General features: G+C 49.5%; 1 protein-coding gene across 1 annotated transcript in view; it reads right to left on the bottom strand.

Annotated features, from left to right (window-relative positions):
* The window catches only part of BSX (brain specific homeobox), a 36,458-nt gene extending 15,235 nt beyond the window's left edge, over positions 1-21,223 (bottom strand). Inside the window, exon 1 of the mRNA XM_078870159.1 lies at positions 20,349-21,223. Within this exon, the coding sequence (XP_078726285.1) occupies positions 20,349-20,613 (265 nt within the window). The 5' untranslated portion in view covers positions 20,614-21,223. The remainder of the gene's footprint in view (positions 1-20,348) is intronic.
* Between the last annotated feature and the right edge of the window lie 371 nt (positions 21,224-21,594).

The following is a 21,594-nucleotide window of genomic DNA, read 5'->3' as shown; positions in this document are numbered from 1 at the left end:
TGGAGAGGAGCGCCGGGCAGAGGGTCGCGTGCCCGCTACGCGGGGGGGGGGGGGGGGCTACGCGGGGGGCTACGCGGGGGGCTACGGCGGCGTGCGGCCGCGTCTCGCCCACGGCACCTCGCGAGGGGTCGTCCCGGCTCACGATGGGGGCCGCGCTGCCTCAGTCGCGTGCGGCCGTCAGCGCGCGGGGCCGCACTGGGGCGCGTGCACGTGCAGCCGCGTGTAGCTGTAGCTGTTTGTAGCTGTATCTGTGTGTAGCTGTGTGTAGCTGTAGCTGTGTGTAGCTGTAGCTGTTTGTAGCTGTAGCTGTGTGTGTGTAGCTGTGTGTGTGTGTAGCTGTAGCTGTGTGTAGCTGTGTGTAGCTGTAGCTGTGTGTGTGTAGCTGTAGCTGTGTGTAGCTGTGTGTAGCTGTGTGTGTGTAGCTGTAGTTGTGTAGCTGTAGTTGTGTGTAGCTGTAGTTGTGTGTAGCTGTGTGTAGCTGTGTGTAGTTGTGTGTAGCTGTGTGTAGCTGTAGCTGTGTAGCTGTAGTTGTGTGTAGCTGTAGCTGTGTGTAGCTGTATGTAGCTTTGTGTAGCTGTGTAGCTGTAGCTGTGTGTAGCTGTGTGTAGCTGTAGCTGTGTTTAGCTGTAGCTGTGTGTAAGCTGTGTGTAAGCTGTGTGTAGCTGTGTGTAGCTGTAGCTGTGTGTAGCTGTGTGTAGCTTTGTGTTTATATTATGGGGACCGGTCAGAATGATCTGAACCGGTCCTGGCCCTCCCCTAGATCGACTCAGCCCCAAATGAGTACCTGGTCCAGTGTGCAAGCATTGTTACTGGAGAGACAAAGGCGGCCGGGCGTGGTGCTGGCCACCCACCCCCGTCGTGTGCCGTTTCGGCCTTGACAGGCTAACAGCACTTGCCCCAACAGTTTGTTTAGACTACACGGGCATCTTTGTCTTTGTTTGTGTATATGTAGCGATGTGTATGTAGTTACGTGTGATAAATGTGTGTACGTGTAGTTATGTGTATATATATAGTTATAACTACTGTGTACGTGTGTACGTGTAGTTATGTGTATATCTCTAGTTAGTATCTATAGACACTATTTGTGTTCCCAGGGGTGTTACTCCGCTACTGGGGTACCACTCAATCCGACATCAGTGCCACACTCCGCGATGTCGAAACGCCAAACAGCAGCGTCACACAAAATGCGTTTTCGAAAAATTCCGCTCTGAATGGTGAAATGGTGCACAGCTGGTGACGAGATGACGAGTCGACTGCCGCATCGCCGACCATGGACACAGACGAAGAGTGACGGCGACACGGACACGGTGCGAGAGTCGGGGCGCGATGGAACCCCGGGGTACCGCCATGAGGTCCATGTGTGCAGGCATGTGTCTGTGTGTAGTTGTGAGTATACAAATAGTTACGTGTACATGTGTAGGTTTGTGTCTGTGTGTAGTTGTGAGAATACAAATAGTTACGTGTACATGTGTAGGTATGTGTCTGTGTGTAGTTGGGAGAATACAGATAGTTACGTGTACATGTGTAGGTATGTGTCTGTGTGTAGTTGTGAGTATACAAATAGTTACGTGTACATGTGTAGGTATGTGTCTGTGTGTAGTTGGGAGAATACAGATAGTTACGTGTACATGTGTAGGTATGTGTCTGTGTGTAGGTGTGAGAATATAAATAGTTACGTGTACATGTGTAGGTATGTGTCTGTGTGTAGGTGTGAGTATACAAATAGTTACGTGTACATGTGCAGGCATGTGTCTGTGTATAGTTGTGAGAAAACGAATAGTTACGTGTACATGTGTAGGTATGTGTCTGTGTGTAGTTGGGAGAATACAGATAGTTACGTGTACATGTGTAGGTATGTTTCTGTGTGTAGGTGTGAGAATACAAATAGTTACGTGTACATGTGCAGGTATGTGTCTGTGTGTAGGTGTGAGAATACAGATAGTTACGTGTACATGTGTAGGTATGTTTCTGTGTGTAGGTGTGAGAATACAGATAGTTACGTGTACATGTGTAGGTATGTGTCTGTGTGTAGGTGTGAGTATACAAATAGTTACGTGTACATGTGCAGGTATGTGTCTGTGTATAGTTGTGAGAAAACGAATAGTTACGTGTACATGTGTAGGTATGTGTCTGTGTGTAGTTGGGAGAATACAGATAGTTACGTGTACATGTGTAGGTATGTTTCTGTGTGTAGGTGTGAGAATACAAATAGTTACGTGTACATGTGCAGGTATGTGTCTGTGTGTAGGTGTGAGAATACAGATAGTTACGTGTACATGTGTAGGTATGTTTCTGTGTGTAGGTGTGAGAATACAGATAGTTACGTGTACATGTGTAGGTATGTGTCTGTGTGTAGGTGTGAGTATACAAATAGTTACGTGTACATGTGCAGGTATGTGTCTGTGTATAGTTGTGAGAAAACGAATAGTTACGTGTACATGTGTAGGTATGTGTCTGTGTGTAGTTGGGAGAATACAGATAGTTACGTGTACATGTGTAGGTATGTTTCTGTGTGTAGGTGTGAGAATACAAATAGTTACGTGTACATGTGCAGGTATGTGTCTGTGTGTAGGTGTGAGAATACAGATAGTTACGTGTACATGTGTAGGTATGTTTCTGTGTGTAGGTGTGAGAATACAGATAGTTACGTGTACATGTGTAGGTATGTGTCTGTGTGTAGGTGTGAGTATACAAATAGTTACGTGTACATGTGCAGGTATGTGTCTGTGTATAGTTGTGAGAAAACGAATAGTTACGTGTACATGTGTAGGTATGTGTCTGTGTGTAGTTGGGAGAATACAGATAGTTACGTGTACATGTGTAGGTATGTTTCTGTGTGTAGGTGTGAGAATACAGATAGTTACGTGTACATGTGTAGCTCTTCGTGTAGTTACGTGTGTACACACGTGTACTGCATATACAAGCGCCCTTACACACACACGTGTACTACACACACACACACACACGTACTACACACCGCGTGTACTACACACACACACGTGTACTAAACACTCACACACACACCGCGTGTACTACACACACACACCACATGTACTACACACACCGCGTGTACTACACACACCGCGTGTACTACACACACTCACACGTGTACTACACACACACACACACGTGTACTACACACATACACGTGTACTACACACATACACGTGTACTACACACACACACCGCATGTACTACACACACCGCGTGTACTACACACACTCACACGTGTACTACACACACACACCGCGTGTACTACACACACACACACACGCGGTGTACTACACACACACACACACGCGGTGTACTACACACACACACACCGCATATACTACACACACCGCGTGTACTACACACACGCGTGTACTACACACACACACGTGTACTACACACTCACACACACACGCGGTGTACTACATACACACACGTGTACTACACACACACACGCGGTGTACCACACCCACACACACACCGCATGTACTACACACACCGCGTGTACTACACACACCGCGTGTACTACACACACATACGTGTACTACACACACACACACGTGTACTACACACGCGGTGTACTACACACACACACACACCGCATGTACTACACACACCGCGTGTACTACACACACACACACGTGTACTACACACACACACACACCGCATGTACTACACACACCGCATGTACTACACACACGTGTACTACACACACACGTGTACTACACACACACACGTGTACTACACACACACGTGTACTACACACACGTGTACTACACACACACACACGTGTACTACACACACACGTGTACTACACACACGTGTACTACACACACACACACGTGTACTACACACACACACACACGTGTACTACACACACACACACACACATTGTCTACACACATACACACACGTGTACTACACACACACGTGTACTACACACACGTGCACTACACACACACACACACACGTGTACTACACACACACACGTGTACTACACACACACACACACGTGTACTACACACACAAACACACGTGTACTACACACACACGTGTACTACACGCACGTGTACTACACACACGTGCACTACACACACACACACGTGTACTACACACACACACACACACGTGTACTACACACACACACGTGTACTACACACACACGTGTACTACACACACACACGTGTACTACACACACACGTGTACTACACACACGTGTACTACACACACACACACGTGTACTACACACACACACACACGTGTACTACACACACACGTGTACTACACACACGTGTACTACACACACACACACGTGTACTACACACACACACACACACGTGTACTACACACACACGTGTACTACACACACACGTGTACTACACACACACACGTGTACTACACACACGTGTACTACACACACGTGTACTACACACACACGTGTACTACACACGCGGTGTAACGTTATCCGTGCACATCGCTTCTCGTGGCGCGCCGCGAGGAGTTCAAAGCACGCCGCACACTCTGCCAATCAAACAGTCGCAACATCGTCGTCAGTAGCAGCAGCAGCATCCACAACATCGTCATCATCATCATCTGCATTATCGTCATCATCATCATCATCTGCATTATCGTCATCATCATCATCTGCATTATCGTCATCATCATCATCTGCATTATCGTCATCATCATCATCTGCATTATCGTCATCATCCACAACATCGTCATCACCATCATCATCTGCATTATCGTCATCATCATCATCTGCATTATCGTCATCATCATCATCCACAAGATCGTCATCACCATCATCATCTGCATTATCGTCATCATCATCATCATCTGCATTATCGTCATCATCATCATCCGCAACATCGTCATCACCATCATCATCTGCATTATCGTCATCATCATCATCTGCATTATCGTCATCATCATCATCATCTGCATTATCATCATCATCTGCATTATCATCATCATCTGCATTCTTGTCATCATCCACAAGATCGTCATCACCATCATCTGCATTATCATCATCATCCGCATCATCATAATCCGCAGCATAACCATGTATGTTGAACTTCTTTCGCACCGTACGTAGCCAACCGCGCTAATCGAAGTAACGCGGAGTGCCTCTGCGTTCCATTCGCACCGCTATCGTCAACATCCGCACCGCCTCCTAGCACTCGAGTTATATACAAGGACACGAATAGAGAATGATTATGGGATAGCCGTGCCTTGTACTCGTGGTAGTGCCTTACGCCGACAACTCGAACCCCAAGGCCGTCAGAGCGGCGAGTCGCGGCGACGCGCGGAGAGGGGGGAGGGGGAAATCGGGGGGGGGGGGAAATCGGGGGGGGGGGGGGGAAATCGGGGGGGGGGGGAGAAATCGGGGGAGGGGGAAATCGGGGGGGGGGGGAGAAATCGGGGGAGGGGGAAATCGGGGGAGGGGGAAATCGGGGGGGGGGGGAGAAATCGGGGGAGGGGGAAATCGGGGGGGGGGAAATCGGGGGAGGGGGGGGGAAATCGGGGGGGGGGGAAATCGGGGGGGGGGGGGGAGAAATCGGGGGAGGGGGAAATCGGGGGGGGGGGAAATCGGGGGAGGGGGAAATCGGGGGGGGGGGAAATCGGGGGAGGGGGGGGAAATCGGCGAGTCGTGGCGACGCGCGCGCGAATTGTCTCGAAACGGAACCCCGTGCAGATGGTGAACGCGTGGTGAATTCCTGAAGTTGCCTTTACACTGCGGATACTAATACTCACGGACGCACACTCGGTGAACACGCACGGTGAACACACACACACGGCGAACATATACACAGTGAACACACACGGCGAACATATACACAGTGAACACACGCGCACAACCGGTGAATACACAACAACCACCATTCGGCACGAAGTGGCGGTGACGTTACCACGGCGCTTGTGCCAGGCCATGTGCACTTGAAGGTCACGCGAATTGTTGAACACACACACGTACACGCACACACGGTGAATACACCAAGGTATTGTTGACACATCCCATCAGCCGCGCGGCCTGCAAACGCCGCATTGGTTCAGTAAAACCGCACCCTGGGCCGGTTTCGACATCCAGCGTCGCATCAGCAGTCACATTTGCTTAAATCAATTCTGGTGATTAGTTCGATGGTCTTCGGCAAGGACCCCCTCTCTGTCAGAAATGGATTCTAGTTGGACGCAAATTCACATCTACGTGTACAAAGATACCCCGTGTAGCCTGAACAGACTGTTGGGGGCAAGTGCTGTTGGCGAGCACCCACGCAGTCGGGCACGGCACGAGAGGGGGTGGGTGGCCTGCACCACGCCTGGCCGCCGAATTGACGTTGAAAAAAAAAAATCCGAAATTCTAAAATGTCCAAAATGTGGACCTCTCCGACGTGTTTTTGTTGTTCGTGCCGCGTGTTGTTCGGCACGATGTCCGACGTTTCACCCCGCGCGTTGAAAGCTTCTTCGGGAACGGAATCGCACAACGCAGACACGCGCCGGAGAGCGACGCAGCGCCACGGCGTGCAGGGAGACGTGCGGGGTCTGGGACTCTCTCTGGCGTCCAGGTCACTCCTGCAGATGGGACTCACCCCGGCCTCACCTGTATGTGTGTGTATGTGTGTGCGTGTATGTGTGTGTATGTGCGTGTGTGTGTGTGTATGTGTGTGGGGAGTGTTAGTGTAGCGGTTAGCGCGCGGCGCTACGAAACCGGCCACCCGGGTTCGATTCCCGCTCACGGCCAACAACAGTGACGATTATCTGAACCGGTCCTGGGCCTCCCCTAGGTCGACTCAGCCTCAAATGAGTACCTGGGGCGGTGTGTAAACATCGCCACTGGGGAGACAAAGGCGGTAGGGCGTGGTGCTGGCCACCCACCCCCTCGCGTGCCGTGCCGGCCTTCATAGGTGCTCGCTAACAGCACTTGCCCCTACAGTCTGTTAAGGCTATACAGGGGTCTTTGTCTTGTATGTGTGTACGTGTGTGTACGTGTGTGTATATGTGTGTGTATGTATGTGTATGTGTGTGTATGTACAGGTTAAAAACACATTTCTTTAGAACTGATTTTTGTGTTTAGTTTGTTGTCCTTGCCCCCCTACCTCCGATCAGCGCGGCTGGCTACGTACGGCGCGAAAGAAGTTCTATATAATGCGTACATAGGAGGAGCTATTGCACCTCCATTCCGAGTTGCCACCCTGAACAGTGGAGACCACGGACCGAACGCGACGCAGTCTCTCTGCTCACAGCTGCCCTACCCTGGTGGTGAGCACACCGTGCTATGAACCCAACGAAGTTCGATTCCTGGCCACAGCTAACGGGTATTTACCCTGCCAATTACCTCAATCGACTTAACCAACTCGCGCTGACCGACGAGGCGAAGTATAGTCACGCGACTCGTGGGAATTCAATTATAACGTGCGTACCTTCCGCCCCGGCATCACAAAGCTTCAGTTTGAACTCCGTGCGTTGCGCCCACCCCGTTCCTCACATCATTGCCTCCTAGTCCACAGCCCGCCCACACAATCACCATGGCTCCTTCCCTCCCTCCATCCCCCGCGACTATATAATTCCTCGTCACAGCCATCTCTTAGACACACTTAAGCGGTTGTGCTTTCGCTCCGTTGTCCCCACCTGAAGAAGGACGCTTGTGTTGCGCCCGAAACGTGATTTAATTTAGTTGTTTTCATTTATTTTATTTTTTACCTACGTGACTTTACCGAAAAAAACCAAAAAGTATAACGTGCGACCTTTTCTTGTCTGCATCAAAGTATGAAAAAACAAGAAGAGGTTTTACCCTTTCTGGCAATAAAACATCAGGTGTTAGGATGTCCAAACACCAAATAGAAACCTTTTGCAAGGAATGATGTCTGCATTAACCACACGTACTTGTGGTGAACATGCAAACAAAAGGTTTATATTTGGTGTTTGAACATCTGAACACTTCTTGTTTTATTGCCAGGAAGAGTCAAACCCCTTCTTGTTTTTTCATACTTTGATACTGGCAAGAAAGGTCCCATGTTGTAGCTGCTCACCCCGAGCTATGCATGTCCTGATAGTGGCATTGTCCTTGTGCTGTTCGCCTTTTGTCGTCCTCTGGTGTAACACTCGTGAGACCCGGCCATAGAGAAGGCTGTCTCTGGTGTGGACCAATACGCTTCAAAGACAATGCCTTATATTAGCAGAACATGTTTTTGTTTTAATTAAATTATGATTGGCGTTTACAAACATTATGAAAAAGTTCGAATTCAATACCCCAAATGTGGACCTGAAATGTGATGCAGGGAATCCGTCGCTCGACGTGAAATGCGTTGCGACATTGGAGCCGCATATCCCGGACCTTGGCACCACGTACCCACCTCACCCCCTCGCGTCCCCATTTGAATATATACTCGTGGTAGTGCCTTACGCCGATAACCCCTACTCCAAAGTAGCCTAACTCGTAGAGCGTATGAAGTTAAGCTAGCGAGTGCAGCATGCACATAGACCACCACGACACTCACGCTTACTCACCACACAAAGACATCCTGTATAGCCTTAACCGACTCTCAGGGCAAGTGCTGTTAGCGAATAACAGCACCTATGAAGACCGGCACAGCATACCAGGAGGTTGGCCAGGACTACGCCCGGCCGCCTTTGTATCCCTCTGTAGTTAGCCAGGTGTTGACCACCAGGCCAACTACACTAGTTACAACGTAACGGCTACTACGGACCGGGACCAACAGCTTGGGTCCGGGTCCATGTGTTGGAGATTCGCTGATCGGAGAACGTAGATGAAGGTTTCTTCCAGGATGAACACCAACCCCGGTCCCTCCCGGGACCCGGCTTATATTCTCTGTAGCATGGCTGGCTCCGCCCTTGGCCATGACCACCTTCTAGAATCCTCGGAAAGGATATGGGTCCCAACCACATGACCACCCCTAACCCCCACTTGGGGCACCTTTTTAGACTTAACTGGTCACGTGTCCTCCCGGGTCAACCAGAGTGCCATGGCTTCGAGTAACCTCATTCCTTCGGCCGGCACTCACACACCCTATCATGTAGGGGCTGGCACTGCACGCCAAGCGTGGTGCCATCCAGCGCTATCAATCAGCGCTCACCGGGCCCCTCTAGGGCCGGTACTACACCCACACCATTGTGGTATCCGCGATGTCGTTACACCGCACGCTGTGCCTCTCTAGGGCCGGCACTGCACGTTGACATCCCGTGATGTCACGACATCAACCCCCCCTTCGTATAACTCAGCCGTCCCGGCTGTCAACCGCCCCTCAACAAAACAAATAAAACCTCTTCGTGTGCCTCAACAAATAAATACCCCATCCCATATATACAATATAAACAGAGACGAACGGGGGAAGGGGACAGAAGTACAGAACAACAATAGGCAAACAACACTCGCAAGCACAATAAAGGCCAGGTTCAGCCAATGACCAATACGACATGCCGAGTGTGAAAACCAACTGATGATGTGGGAGTGTGTGTGTATGGGGATCATGAAAACTGAAGAGTCTTTGATCGAGTCCTTGTGGCCGGGCCCCCAGGTGAGGTGGGCGTACTCTCCAATCGGCCGGGCAGATGGGCCTTACGCTCCCGATGCTTGCGGAGACATCACAGGTGGCGGCTTGGGGGATGTTAAACGCGCGGAACCTGAGGACGGGATCACATGACTCCCCTGAGGACCAACCTCAGCGGGCACACACCTCAGCTCGCCCGACACACCCAACACTCGGCCCTTGCGTAGTGGAGATGAGATGAATTCACGTGGCACGATGAAAGGCTTGAGGCGAGAGGGATGTACAAACCTACTCCGTCGACGCCAGCGAATTTGAACACACAGGGGCCGAACGACCAGAATTACATCAACCCGCCCCCTCCAGGGTTTAAACAATTTGGGTGACGTACCCACCGGTACCTGGGGACAGTGCGCCAGACTCTGTCACCTGGAGCCCACTCATGTCCGGAAAGACAGAGATGCCTCAGCCGCTCATTTGCCAATTGGCGCGAATTGGAATTTTCCCTGGAAGCTTCACGCGCTTCCGAAAGCCTCTGAAGGGTGAGGTGCATAGACTCCGAAATTTGAGATTTAGCCTTGCTTGGCGCGGCTCGTAATTGGACATTAATGGGGGGGGGGGGGTCGTGTTCTTTACCGTACATAAAAGAAAATGGCGAGTAGCCGGTGGATGCGTGAGGGGCCATTCTATAGGCAGCCAGGACCCCGTGAACATGCAAGTATCAGTCAAGCTGGGACTCGCTGACCTGATGGCTCAACATCAGGTCACCATTTCATCCATCTTGGGGTGGTAGGTGACGTACATACTTTATTTGTTCCCAACAAATCACACACCTCCCGCAGCAATTCAGAATAATTATTTTTACCCTGATCAGTCAGAGGGTGCTCAGGGGCACCCTTGTCCATCACACAGCCATTGAGGAATGCCTCGGTGATGGCCGCCGCCGACTGGTTGGGAAGTGGCCAGGCCATCGGCCATCGCAAAAAATATTCGACGCCCACCAGTAAATACTTGTTGCCGTGAGGGGTAGTAGGAAATGGACCAAGTATATCAAGAGCGACCAGCTTATTTACGCGGGAAACTTGGATGGATTGCAACGCTGAACAATAGGCTTTAGATGGGGGTTTCCGCCGCGCGCACCGCACACACCCCTTCAATACATTAGCGACATCTTCCGCCATGCCAGGCCAGAAAAAGTCGAGCTTAAGTGTGGCGAGCGTCTTATGCACACCCAGGTGCAACAGTCGCTCGTGCACCACCCAGATGATTTTACCCTGCAGGGCAATGGGCACGACAATGTTGGACCAGGTGACACTTCTGCAGTTAAAATTTGAGGTTCGCCGCATGCATTTCAAGAAAGACAGCACGTAACCATTGCAGATGTTCTTTAACCGTACAGCTAAAAACAATAACATCATCCAGATATGTCAGGCACGAGTCCCACTGGAGGCCAGCTAGAACCAGTTCCATCAATCGCTGGAACATAACCGGAGCGGAATGAAGACCCATCAGAAGCCGATTAAATTCAAGTAAGCCTTGTGGTATGGGAACCTCATTTGCCAGTAAAAATATGATAATTGGTTCTTTACCCTTCTATCTGGCAACAAAACAAAAGGTGTCAGTTTTGTTGCCAGATAGAAGGGTAAAGAACCAATTATCAAGCCTTGTGGTGTACGGAAGGTTGTCTTGGGCTTAGAGGATTCATCTAGGGGCAACTGCCAAAATCCGGATAGGAGGTCAGGAGTATAAAAATAATGTGCTCCTGCTAGAGCATCCAGGGAATCGTCCATTCGAGGAAGGGGGTACGCGTCGGTCACAGAGATCTTATTAAGCTTACGGAAGTCGACAAAGAAGCGCAAACTACCATCCTGCTTTTTAACAAGAACAATTGGGGCTCCCCACGGGCTGGTAGACGGCGAGATAATATCGGCGGGCCAAACTTTCATCAACCACCAGCCGTAAGTGTTCTTTTTCCGTAGGGCTCAGCCAGTAGGGGTTCTGCTGGACGGGAGCGTCGTCACCCGTATCGATGTGGTGACTCAAAAGCATAGTGCGGCCGATGTCAAATTCGCCCTTGCTAAACACATTGGAGAATTCACGTAAAAGCGCCCTCAACTCCTTCCTCTGGGACTCGGATAATTCCGAATTTTCAGAACAAAGTGTATCCATCCACTTTTCATCGGAAGCCTGTTGCAGCTTCATATTCGATGCGACCCCCACACCGCCAATGATGTTTCCCTCGCGAAGCGTCGGCGACGCATGGGCTAGCACGGTGCCCTTCTGAATGAGAGACGTGTCCAACCCTGCATTTAGGACCTGAATAAACGGTTCCTGGTATAATGAAATAGCAACATAAAATCTAACCAGAAAACTATAGACAGACATATTAGCAGACAGATATCACCAAGATACATAGCGAGAGCGACACAGGTAACAGAGAGGGGTGATCGTCTCTGTGTGGTGGCCTTAAATAGACAGAGGGGGGGGCGGAGGCAGAGAGAGGGAGGAGGGTTTTCTGGTTAGATTTTATGTTGCTATTTCATTATACCTGATGATGATTGCTTGTGTTGCAATCGAAACGTCGTATTCTATTATTTAATTTAATTTATTATTTTATCTTTAGACGTGACTTAACCGAAAGAAACAAATAATAATTCCTGCAGTCACGAAAGTTCTAAAATTAAGATTGAACCACTTCTACGGGGAAGTTTTAAGCTTATCTTTTTTCTCTCTCTCTGGCGACTTGTTTTCTCTGCCTGTGTCCTCTCTTTAGATTGTTCACACTTAAATTCTAACTTAGCAATCTTTGAAATACGTAATCAACCAGGCTATGCGTTAATTGTGTGTTGACCGACCCTCTGTGTTGTATTACATTACATTTCGATATTTTACTAGGTTATTTAATTTTAGTGTGTCCTTCTCCTGATTTTCAGGCTTGCTTGCCGTGCCATCGCATTCGCAGCACCACGTCTGTTGACCACTCATTGATATGCTAATTTTTTCTCTAACCCTCCTCCCTCTCTCTGCCTCCGCCCCCCCCCTCTGTCTATTTAAGGCCACCACACAGAGACGATCACCCCTCTCTGTTACCTGTGTCGCTCTCGCTATGTATCTTGGTGATATCTGTCTGCTAATATGTCTGTCTATAGTTTTCTGGTTAGATTTTATGTTGCTATTTCATTATACCTGATGATGATTGCTTGTGTTGCAATCGAAACGTCGTATTCTATTATTTAATTTAATTTATTATTTTATCTTTAGACGTGACTTAACCGAAAGAAATAATAATTCCTGCAGTCACGAAAGTTCTAAAATTAAGATCGGTTCCTGGTCATTGGATTCCTTGGCCCCTACCAACGTCAACCCACGAATGGCTTTGTTTGAGGGTACTAGAAGGATTCCTCCCGCAGACGCCTCCTGGTCTAGCGGCTTCCGCAATCTTAAAGGAACCAACATTTGCACGCCGGGGGGAATATTTACAGTCGTACTCACAAGCGCTTGTACAGTAGCGTTGGCCATGCACAAATGAGTAGGACAAGGCAAAAAGGCCATGCGACGGCCCGATGGTAACTCGAGGCAACCTTGATCAATAAAAAATTTCAGGGGAATCTTCCCCAGAAAGTCAGTCCCGAGCAAGCAAGGAACAACATGGGACATTGATACAAGAACTGGTCCCATAAATTTGATATCTCCAATCAGAGGTGTGGACTCGAGTCATGTGACTTGGACTCGAGTCAGACTCGAGTCATGAATTTGATGACTTGCGACTCGACTTGGACTTGCATAACAATGACTTTGTCCCACCTATGAGATGTGGACTCGAGTCATGTGACTTGGACTCGAGTCAGACTCGAGTCATGAATTTGATGACTTGCGACTCGACTTGGACTTGCATAACAATGACTTTGTCCCACCTCTGTCTCCAATACACACCTCTGCTGTTATATTCCCAATGATGCTCAATGAGCCGCCATTTGCGGCAAAGCATGGAACCCTGACGGGACATAGGGTCCGACATTTAGGGGGCAGGATGCTAAAAATCAACTTGGAAATTATAGTCGCGGACGCACCAGTCTCGACGAGCATTCTGATTTTAACCCCCTCTATCATTCCGATAACAGTGGATGAACCTGTGGCCATGGCAACCACCCTATGGGCCAACTCTGACCACTGACTCGGTCGGAGCGGCCAGTCAGCCCGAGCAAAATCTGAACCCTCATGCCCCCGACACACAATGGGAATAAAAACCATCCGAATGCGATGAGTGAGGTGGATTCAGGGGCCGAGTGTGTGATGTGTCACGACTTGCCTTTGGATATAGTGGAGTGAAGGACGGTCAGGCGGATGATGGCGGTGGTCCGGGGAGGCATTGTCGAGGCACGCGGCAGCCCGATGAGACCTGTCCCGGCAGGCCGCAGTTGTAGCACACGACAAGCCCGCCCCCAGGACGAGGAGAGGTCTTCCGCCATTGTTGTTGTTCATCCCGTTGCACCATGCCGTCCCCCCGCCAGCCTCCGCCTTGCGCAGGCTTGGACGGGCTTCACATCTTCGGGTGTATCACGCGCCTCACGAGGCGCGGTACATACCACCAACCCCTTATGTCGTTGCAAGAGCAGGTGCGCCTGGATGCATCTTGCAACCTTGAGAGAAGACAAATCAAGACGACGTTGAGGTCCTTTGCCAACATCAACAATCTCTCGTGGACCAGCGAGTCGACTCCGTCGTGGTCCATCTTCGGGAAGGCCGCCTGCGCTAGCGCCAATGGTGTGCTACAGAAGGCGAGGGGCATCTTGGCCTCCCCCCTCTTCCGTGCAGCGAACTTGTGGCGAACGTTTGACGGCGGTTCATAGATTGCCGCCATTTGAGCAAAGGCTTGTTGTAGCGTGGCCCTTTCCGATGGCAGGATGGTGAGAAACGCCACCAGGGCATCGTCATCAAGCGCGGCAGGCAGCGCTCTCAGCTCATCTGCCTCCGTCCACCCTGCCAAGTCGCAGTTCGTCTGGAACCGGCGCTTGAAGGCCACCCAGTCGCCTCCGGCGGCTGAATTTGTTTTAACAAAAGGTAAACGTCACCTGAGGGATGGAATCTCAACAGGTCAACTCGGTGTAGTCGCAGATTTGGTGGGCTCTCCACCCCGGTCCGTGAACAAAATGGCGGCCGCGTGTGCGGGCTGCGCCACGGAGCTTTCCCGCTGGTGGGAAACGGCGACGGGATGCACGACCCCACGCAGCTCCGGTGCTCTCTCCTTCATTGCTGGCTCTTCGCGGTCGAGCTCCGCGACCATCGTGGCCACGGCTTTGAGGAGTTCCGCGAGGCGGGTGCGGAAAGTGCAGAGCTCTTTCCCTGACGGCGGTGAGCTGTCACTGAGATGGCCGTCGCGATGCTCAGCCGACAGCGCCTCACTCCCTTTCTCCAGGGTCGCCATCCCCGGGGCCGTCTGAGGAATAACGCCTTCGTCGTCCTCATCGTCCAACAACATCCTGGTATGTAGTCTGCGTCGCGTAAGCATAACCTAACTCGGCCTATGTTACTGCCAAAATAAAGTTTGGCCACTTCCGACACCAGTTGTAATGTGTTCAACTGAGTCGCAGACGTAGCCTTGGAGGCAACACATTTATTCACTCCAACATATGGAGTAACTTCCCCTTAACAGAATAACAACCTATAGTGGTGACCACCAGGCTAACTACACTAGTCACAACGTAACTGCTACTATGGACTGGGACCAACAGCTTGGGTCCGGGTCTACGTGTTGGAGACTCGTTGAATGGAGAAGGTAGATGAAGGTTACTTCCAGGATGAACACCAACCCTGGTCCCTCCCGGGACCCGGCTTATATTCTCTGTAGCATGGCCGGCTCCGCCCTTGGCCATGACCACCTTCTAGAATCTTCGGGAAGGATCTGGGTCCCAACCACGTGACCACTCCTAGCCCCCACTTGGGGCCCCTTTGTAGACTTAACTGGGCACGTGTCCTCCCGGGTCAACCAGAGTACCATGGCCTCAAGTAACCTTATCCTTTGGCCGGCACTCACACACCCTGTCCTGCAGGGTTGGCACTGCACGCAAAGCGTGGTGCCATTAGCACTAACATGCAAATGCAAAGATCCCCCGTATAGCTTTAACAGACTGTTGGGGCAAGTACTGTTAGCGAGTATCACCTACAGTGAAGGAAAAAAGTATTTGATCCCCTGCTGATTTTGTACGTTTGCCCACTGACAAAGAAATGATCAGTCTATAATTTTAATGGTAGGTTTATTTTAACAGTGAGAGACAGAATAACAACAACAAAATCTAGAAAAACGCATGTCAAAAATGTTATAAATTGATTTGCATTTTAATGAGGGAAATAAGTATTCGACCCCTCTGCAAAACATGACTTAGTACTTGGTGGCAAAACCCTTGTTGGCAATCACAGAGGTCAGACGTTTCTTGTAGTTGGCCACCAGGTTTGCACACATCTCAGGAGGGATTTTGTCCCACTCCTCTTTGCAGATCTTCTCCAAGTCATTAAGGTTTCGAGGCTGACGTTTGGCAACTCGAACCTTCAGCTCCCTCCACAGATTTTCTATGGGATTAAGGTCTGGAGACTGGCTAGGCCACTCCAGGACCTTAATGTGCTTCTTCTTGAGCCACTCCTTTGTTGCCTTGGCCGTGTGTTTTGGGTCATTGTCATGCTGGAATACCCATCCACGACCCATTTTCAATGCCCTGGCTGAGGGAAGGAGGTTCTCACCCAAGATTTGACGGTACATGGCCCCGTTCATCGTCCCTTTGATGCGGTGAAGTTGTCCTTTCCCCTTAGCAGAAAAACACCCCCAAAGCATAATGTTTCCACCTCCATGTTTGACGGTGGGTATGGTGTTCTTGGGGTCATAGGCAGCATTCTTCCTCCTCCAAACACGGCGAGTTGAGTTGATGCCAAAGAGCTCCATTTTGGTCTCATCTGACCACAACACTTTCACCCAGTTGTCCTCTGAATCATTCAGATGTTCATTGGCAAACTTCAGACGGGCATGTATATGTGCTTTCTTGAGCAGGGGGACCTTGCGGGCGCTGCAGGATTTCAGACCTTCACGGCGTAGTGTGTTACCAACTGTTTTCTTGGTGACTATGGTCCCAGCTGCCTTGAGATCATTGACAAGATCCTCCCGTGTAGTTCTTGGCTGATTCCTCACCGTTCTCATGATCATTGCAACTCCACGAGGTGAGATCTTGCATGGAGCCCCAGGCCGAGGGAGATTGACAGTTCTTTTGTGTTTCTTCCATTTGCGAATAATGGCATCAACTATTGTCACCTTCTCACCAAGCTGCTTGTAGCCCATTCCAGCCTTGTGTAGGTCTACAATCTTGTCCCTGACATCCTTGGAGAGCTCTTTGGTCTTGGCCATGGTGGAGAGTTTGGAATCTGATTGATTGGTTTCTTCTGTGAACAGGTGTCTTTTATACAGGTAACAAGCTGAGATTAGGAGCACTCCCTTTAAGAGTGTGCTCCTAATCTCAGCTCGTTACCTGTATAAAAGACACCTGGGAGCCAGAAATCTTTCTGATTGAGAGGGGGTCAAATACTTATTTCCCTCATTAAAATACAAATCAATTTATAACATTTTTGACATGCGTTTTTGTGGATTTTTTTGTTGTTATTCTGTCCCTCACTGTTCAAATAAACATACCATTACAATTATAGACTAATCATTTTTTTTGTCAGTGGGCAAACATACAAAATCAGCAGGGGATGAAATACTGTTTTCCCTCACTGTATGAAGACCGGCACGGCACACGATGGGGTGGGTGGTCAACATTGTCTCCCTAGTGGCGATAGTTGCGCATCCCACCGGGTACTCATTTTAGGCTGAGTCGACCTAAGGGAGGCCCAGGACCCGTTCAGATAATTTGTCACTGGTGTCGACCGTGATCGGGAATCGAACTCTTGAAGCGCAGCGCGCTAACCGCTACACTACCGCTTCCCTTAACATTCACAGACACACACACAAAACAATCACACCCACGCGAACACAGAATCAGAATCAGTATTTAGCGCCATGAGAACGATTGTTTAAAGGCGCTTTATAAATTATTATTGTTATACGGACGTATCCGATGAGCTATAAACTCTCTTTCACAGAAGTCCAGTAGACAACGCCAGCACACACATGCGCGTACACACGAACACACAGAACATATACACGCGCACCATAATAGGAAAAACAAACACAACTAAACACACAGCGAACACGTATGCACAAAAACACGTATACACAAATGACAAACAGAAAATCGTGCGCGCGCAGCACACGTACGTGCACACACACACAAAGACAAAGGTTCACCGTGTAGACTAAACAGACTGTTGGGGCAAGAGGCGGTCGTGGGCTACCATCAAGAGTTGAACAGCGCACGAGGTGTTGTGGGGTGGCTAACGCTATGCCCGGCCGCCTTTGTCTCCCCAATTGTGATGTCACACGCCGCACAAAATACTCGTTTAAGGCTGAGTCGATCTACGTGGGGCACGGAATCGTTTCAATAATATTCGTCGCTGATGTCGGCCGTAAGCCGGGTTCATCGCGCAGTGCGCTAACCGCGACACTAACGCTTCCAACGCACACAGTATATACACATACAAGAGTACACATTATATATACACAAACACACAAGTACACATTACATATACACACGAGTACACATTAAATACACACACGAGTACACATAATATATATATACACACACACGGACACACACGGTACACAGTATACTGTATATACACACACACATATATATTCATACACACACACACGCGGACACACACGAGGACACATTATATACACACACACGAGTACACATTATACACACACGAGAACACATTATATATACACACACGGTACACAGTATATATACACACACACATAAATATATTCATACACACACACGAGGACACATTATATACACACACACACACGAGGACACATTATACACACACACACGAGTACACATTATATATATGTACACACGCAATACACGCGCCTATAAAGGGTGGCTCAATAGCCAGGACACACAGGGTTATTGACTTATTTTAACACTGGCATATACAAAAGCAGTTTAATTTATAGCATTATTAATTTAGATATTTCTTTCCTTTTCAGCTGACGTTTAAAATGGAAACGAATTTGTCCTAAGGACGTATACGTTATATTCGTGTTTGTGTGCTGAAGGCAGCTGTCATATCCTCCGTTAATTCCAGTAGATCATTAACACATCAACGTTTATGGAAGTCAGTTTGAACGTTTTGTTAAAATAAATTAAATAACCCTACGTGACTCGTAATATATATTCACACAATATACACACAACATACACACACACAATATACACACAACATGCACACACACAATATACACACACCATACACACACAATATACACATACACAATATACACACAGCATACAAACACAATATACACACAACATGCACACACAATAAACACACTATATACACACAATATACACACAACATACACACACGCACAATATACACACAACATACACACACACAATAAATACACTACATATATACACACACAATAAACACACAACATACACACACAATATACACACAACATACACACAATATACACACAATGCACACACACAATATACACACAACATGCACACACACACAATATACATACAACATGCACACACACAATAAATACACTATATATACACACACACAATATACACACAACATGCACACACACACAATAAACACACTATACACACACACACAACATACACACACACAATAAACACACTATATATACACACACAATAAACACACTATATACACCTACACACTATACACACAACATACACACACACAATATACACACAACATGAACACACAATATACACACAACATACACACACAATATACACACAACATGCACACACACAATAAACACACTATATATACACACACACAATATACACACAACATACACACACAATAAAGCCACTATATATATACACACACTATATATATATACACAATATACACAAAACATGCACACAATACGCAGATAATATACATACACAATATACACACATGATACACACACAATACACGCGCCTGCGTGCACATACATACACAATATGCACACAATATACATATTACATAGACACACAATACACACACAGTATACACATTATATATACACACTACACACAATAAACACAATATGCACATAATATACACATTCTATAAACACACAATCCACATAAAACTCACGCAAAATACATATTGCATAGACACACAATACACACAAAACACACACACAATATACACATTATATAAACACACGATACACACAACTCACACAATATACATACGCAATATACACAATACATACACGCAATATACACAAACACGCGCACATATATACACAAAGACAAACATACACACAAATAAGTGGCAGTGACATCACCACGGCTCTTGTGCCAGGCTAGGTACACACACATTTACACACACGGTTACACACAAATATATACACACACGCGCGCGCATACACACGCACACAAATATATACAAATACACGCATACGGTACACACACGCACACATATATGCACACGAATATAAATATACACAAAAAACTAATACACGCGCCCGGCCACCTTTGTCTCCCGAGTGGCGATGTCTTACTCCACACCGCGTCGCAGCTGCTCGCAACCGGTGGCAGGCGACGTTCAACTTGAGCGGCGCAGCTCGAGCGGGGAGAGTGGAGAGAGTGGAACAGGGAGAGAAGGGAGAGGAGAGAGGAAGCGGGGAGAGAGTGGAGAGAGTGGAGCGGGTCCTACCCTGTGCGGCGAGGAGGTAGGGGTGGGGGTGCGGGTCTGGCCGGTGCAGGGGGGGCAGCGGCTGCGGCGCGGGGATCAGAGCGGGCCCCCCCAGCAGGGCCGAGTAGCCGCAGTCGAGAAGCGTGAATCGCGGGGGGCCCGCGGCGCCCCCCAGAAAGGCGAAGTCCCGCGCCGCGGGCTTGGGCTTGTGCAGGAGGATGTCCTCGATGAAGAACGACGTGGGGCGCGCGGGCGGCGCGTGCAGCGAAGACGTGAAGTTCATCATCGCGAGCCGCGCTCACTCTGGTGAATGACAGAAGGAGCGAGGAGACGCGTTGCTTCTCAACGCCTCCTCGCCTTCTTTGGAGCCAGGCGCGGTGGGGTAGATGGTGGTCTGTTTGGTGGGTAGATTTGTGGGATATATGGTGGGCTACTTGGAGGGATAGATGATGAGGTGACTGGTGGGTAACTCGTGGGTAGTTGGTGCGGTAGTTGGTGGTCTGCTTGGCGGGGTAGATGGTGGGTTAATGATTGGGTAGTTGGTGCGGTAGTTGGCGGGATAGACGGCGGTGGCTGTCACCGGCGTGGGCACGCTGGGGCGCGAGACGGAGCTGGCGGCGCTCTGCTGCGGACTGCTGCTGCTGCTACTGCTTGCTGCTGCTACTGCTGTGTGCTGCCTGCTGCTGCTGCCTGCTGCTATTGCTGTTTGCTGCTACTGCTGCCTGCTGCTACTGCTGCTTGCTGCTACTGCTGCTGTCTGCTGCTGCCCGCTGCTGCTGCCTGCTGCTACTGCTGCTTGCTGCTATTGCTGCTACTGCTGCTTGCTGCCTGCTACTGCTGCTGCCTGCTGCTGCTTCCCGCGTCGCGGGGACGCCGCTCGAGGTTCCCCCAGCGTCGTCTCCCCTCCCACCTCAGCCCCCCCCCCCGGGCTCCCAGCGGGATTAATAACGCGCGATCCAACAGGAAACAAGTACGGGGAATGAATAAATAAATAGATAAAGAGAGAAGCCACGCGAGAAGACATCGCCGCCACCTCGTTGTGTGCCGCGGCTCGCTCATCTGAGCGCAGTTACATAAGAGGCGCGGACACAACAGCGGGGCCTGGAGGGGCCACGAGGCTGGAGTGACGCTCGCGCGGGATGAGTGCCCGGGGCGCTGGGGGTCCTGAGCCCTGGGGGTCCTGAGCCCTGGGGGCCCTGAGCCCTGGGGGTCCTGAGCGCTGGGGGCCCTGAGCGCTGGGGGTCCTGAGCCCTGGGGGCCCTGAGCC

Source organism: Lampetra fluviatilis, chromosome 29 (genome assembly GCF_964198595.1).
Source record: "Lampetra fluviatilis chromosome 29, kcLamFluv1.1, whole genome shotgun sequence".
Taxonomy (NCBI): Eukaryota; Metazoa; Chordata; class Hyperoartia; order Petromyzontiformes; family Petromyzontidae; genus Lampetra; species Lampetra fluviatilis.
This window is presented reverse-complemented; position numbering and strand designations above follow the sequence as displayed.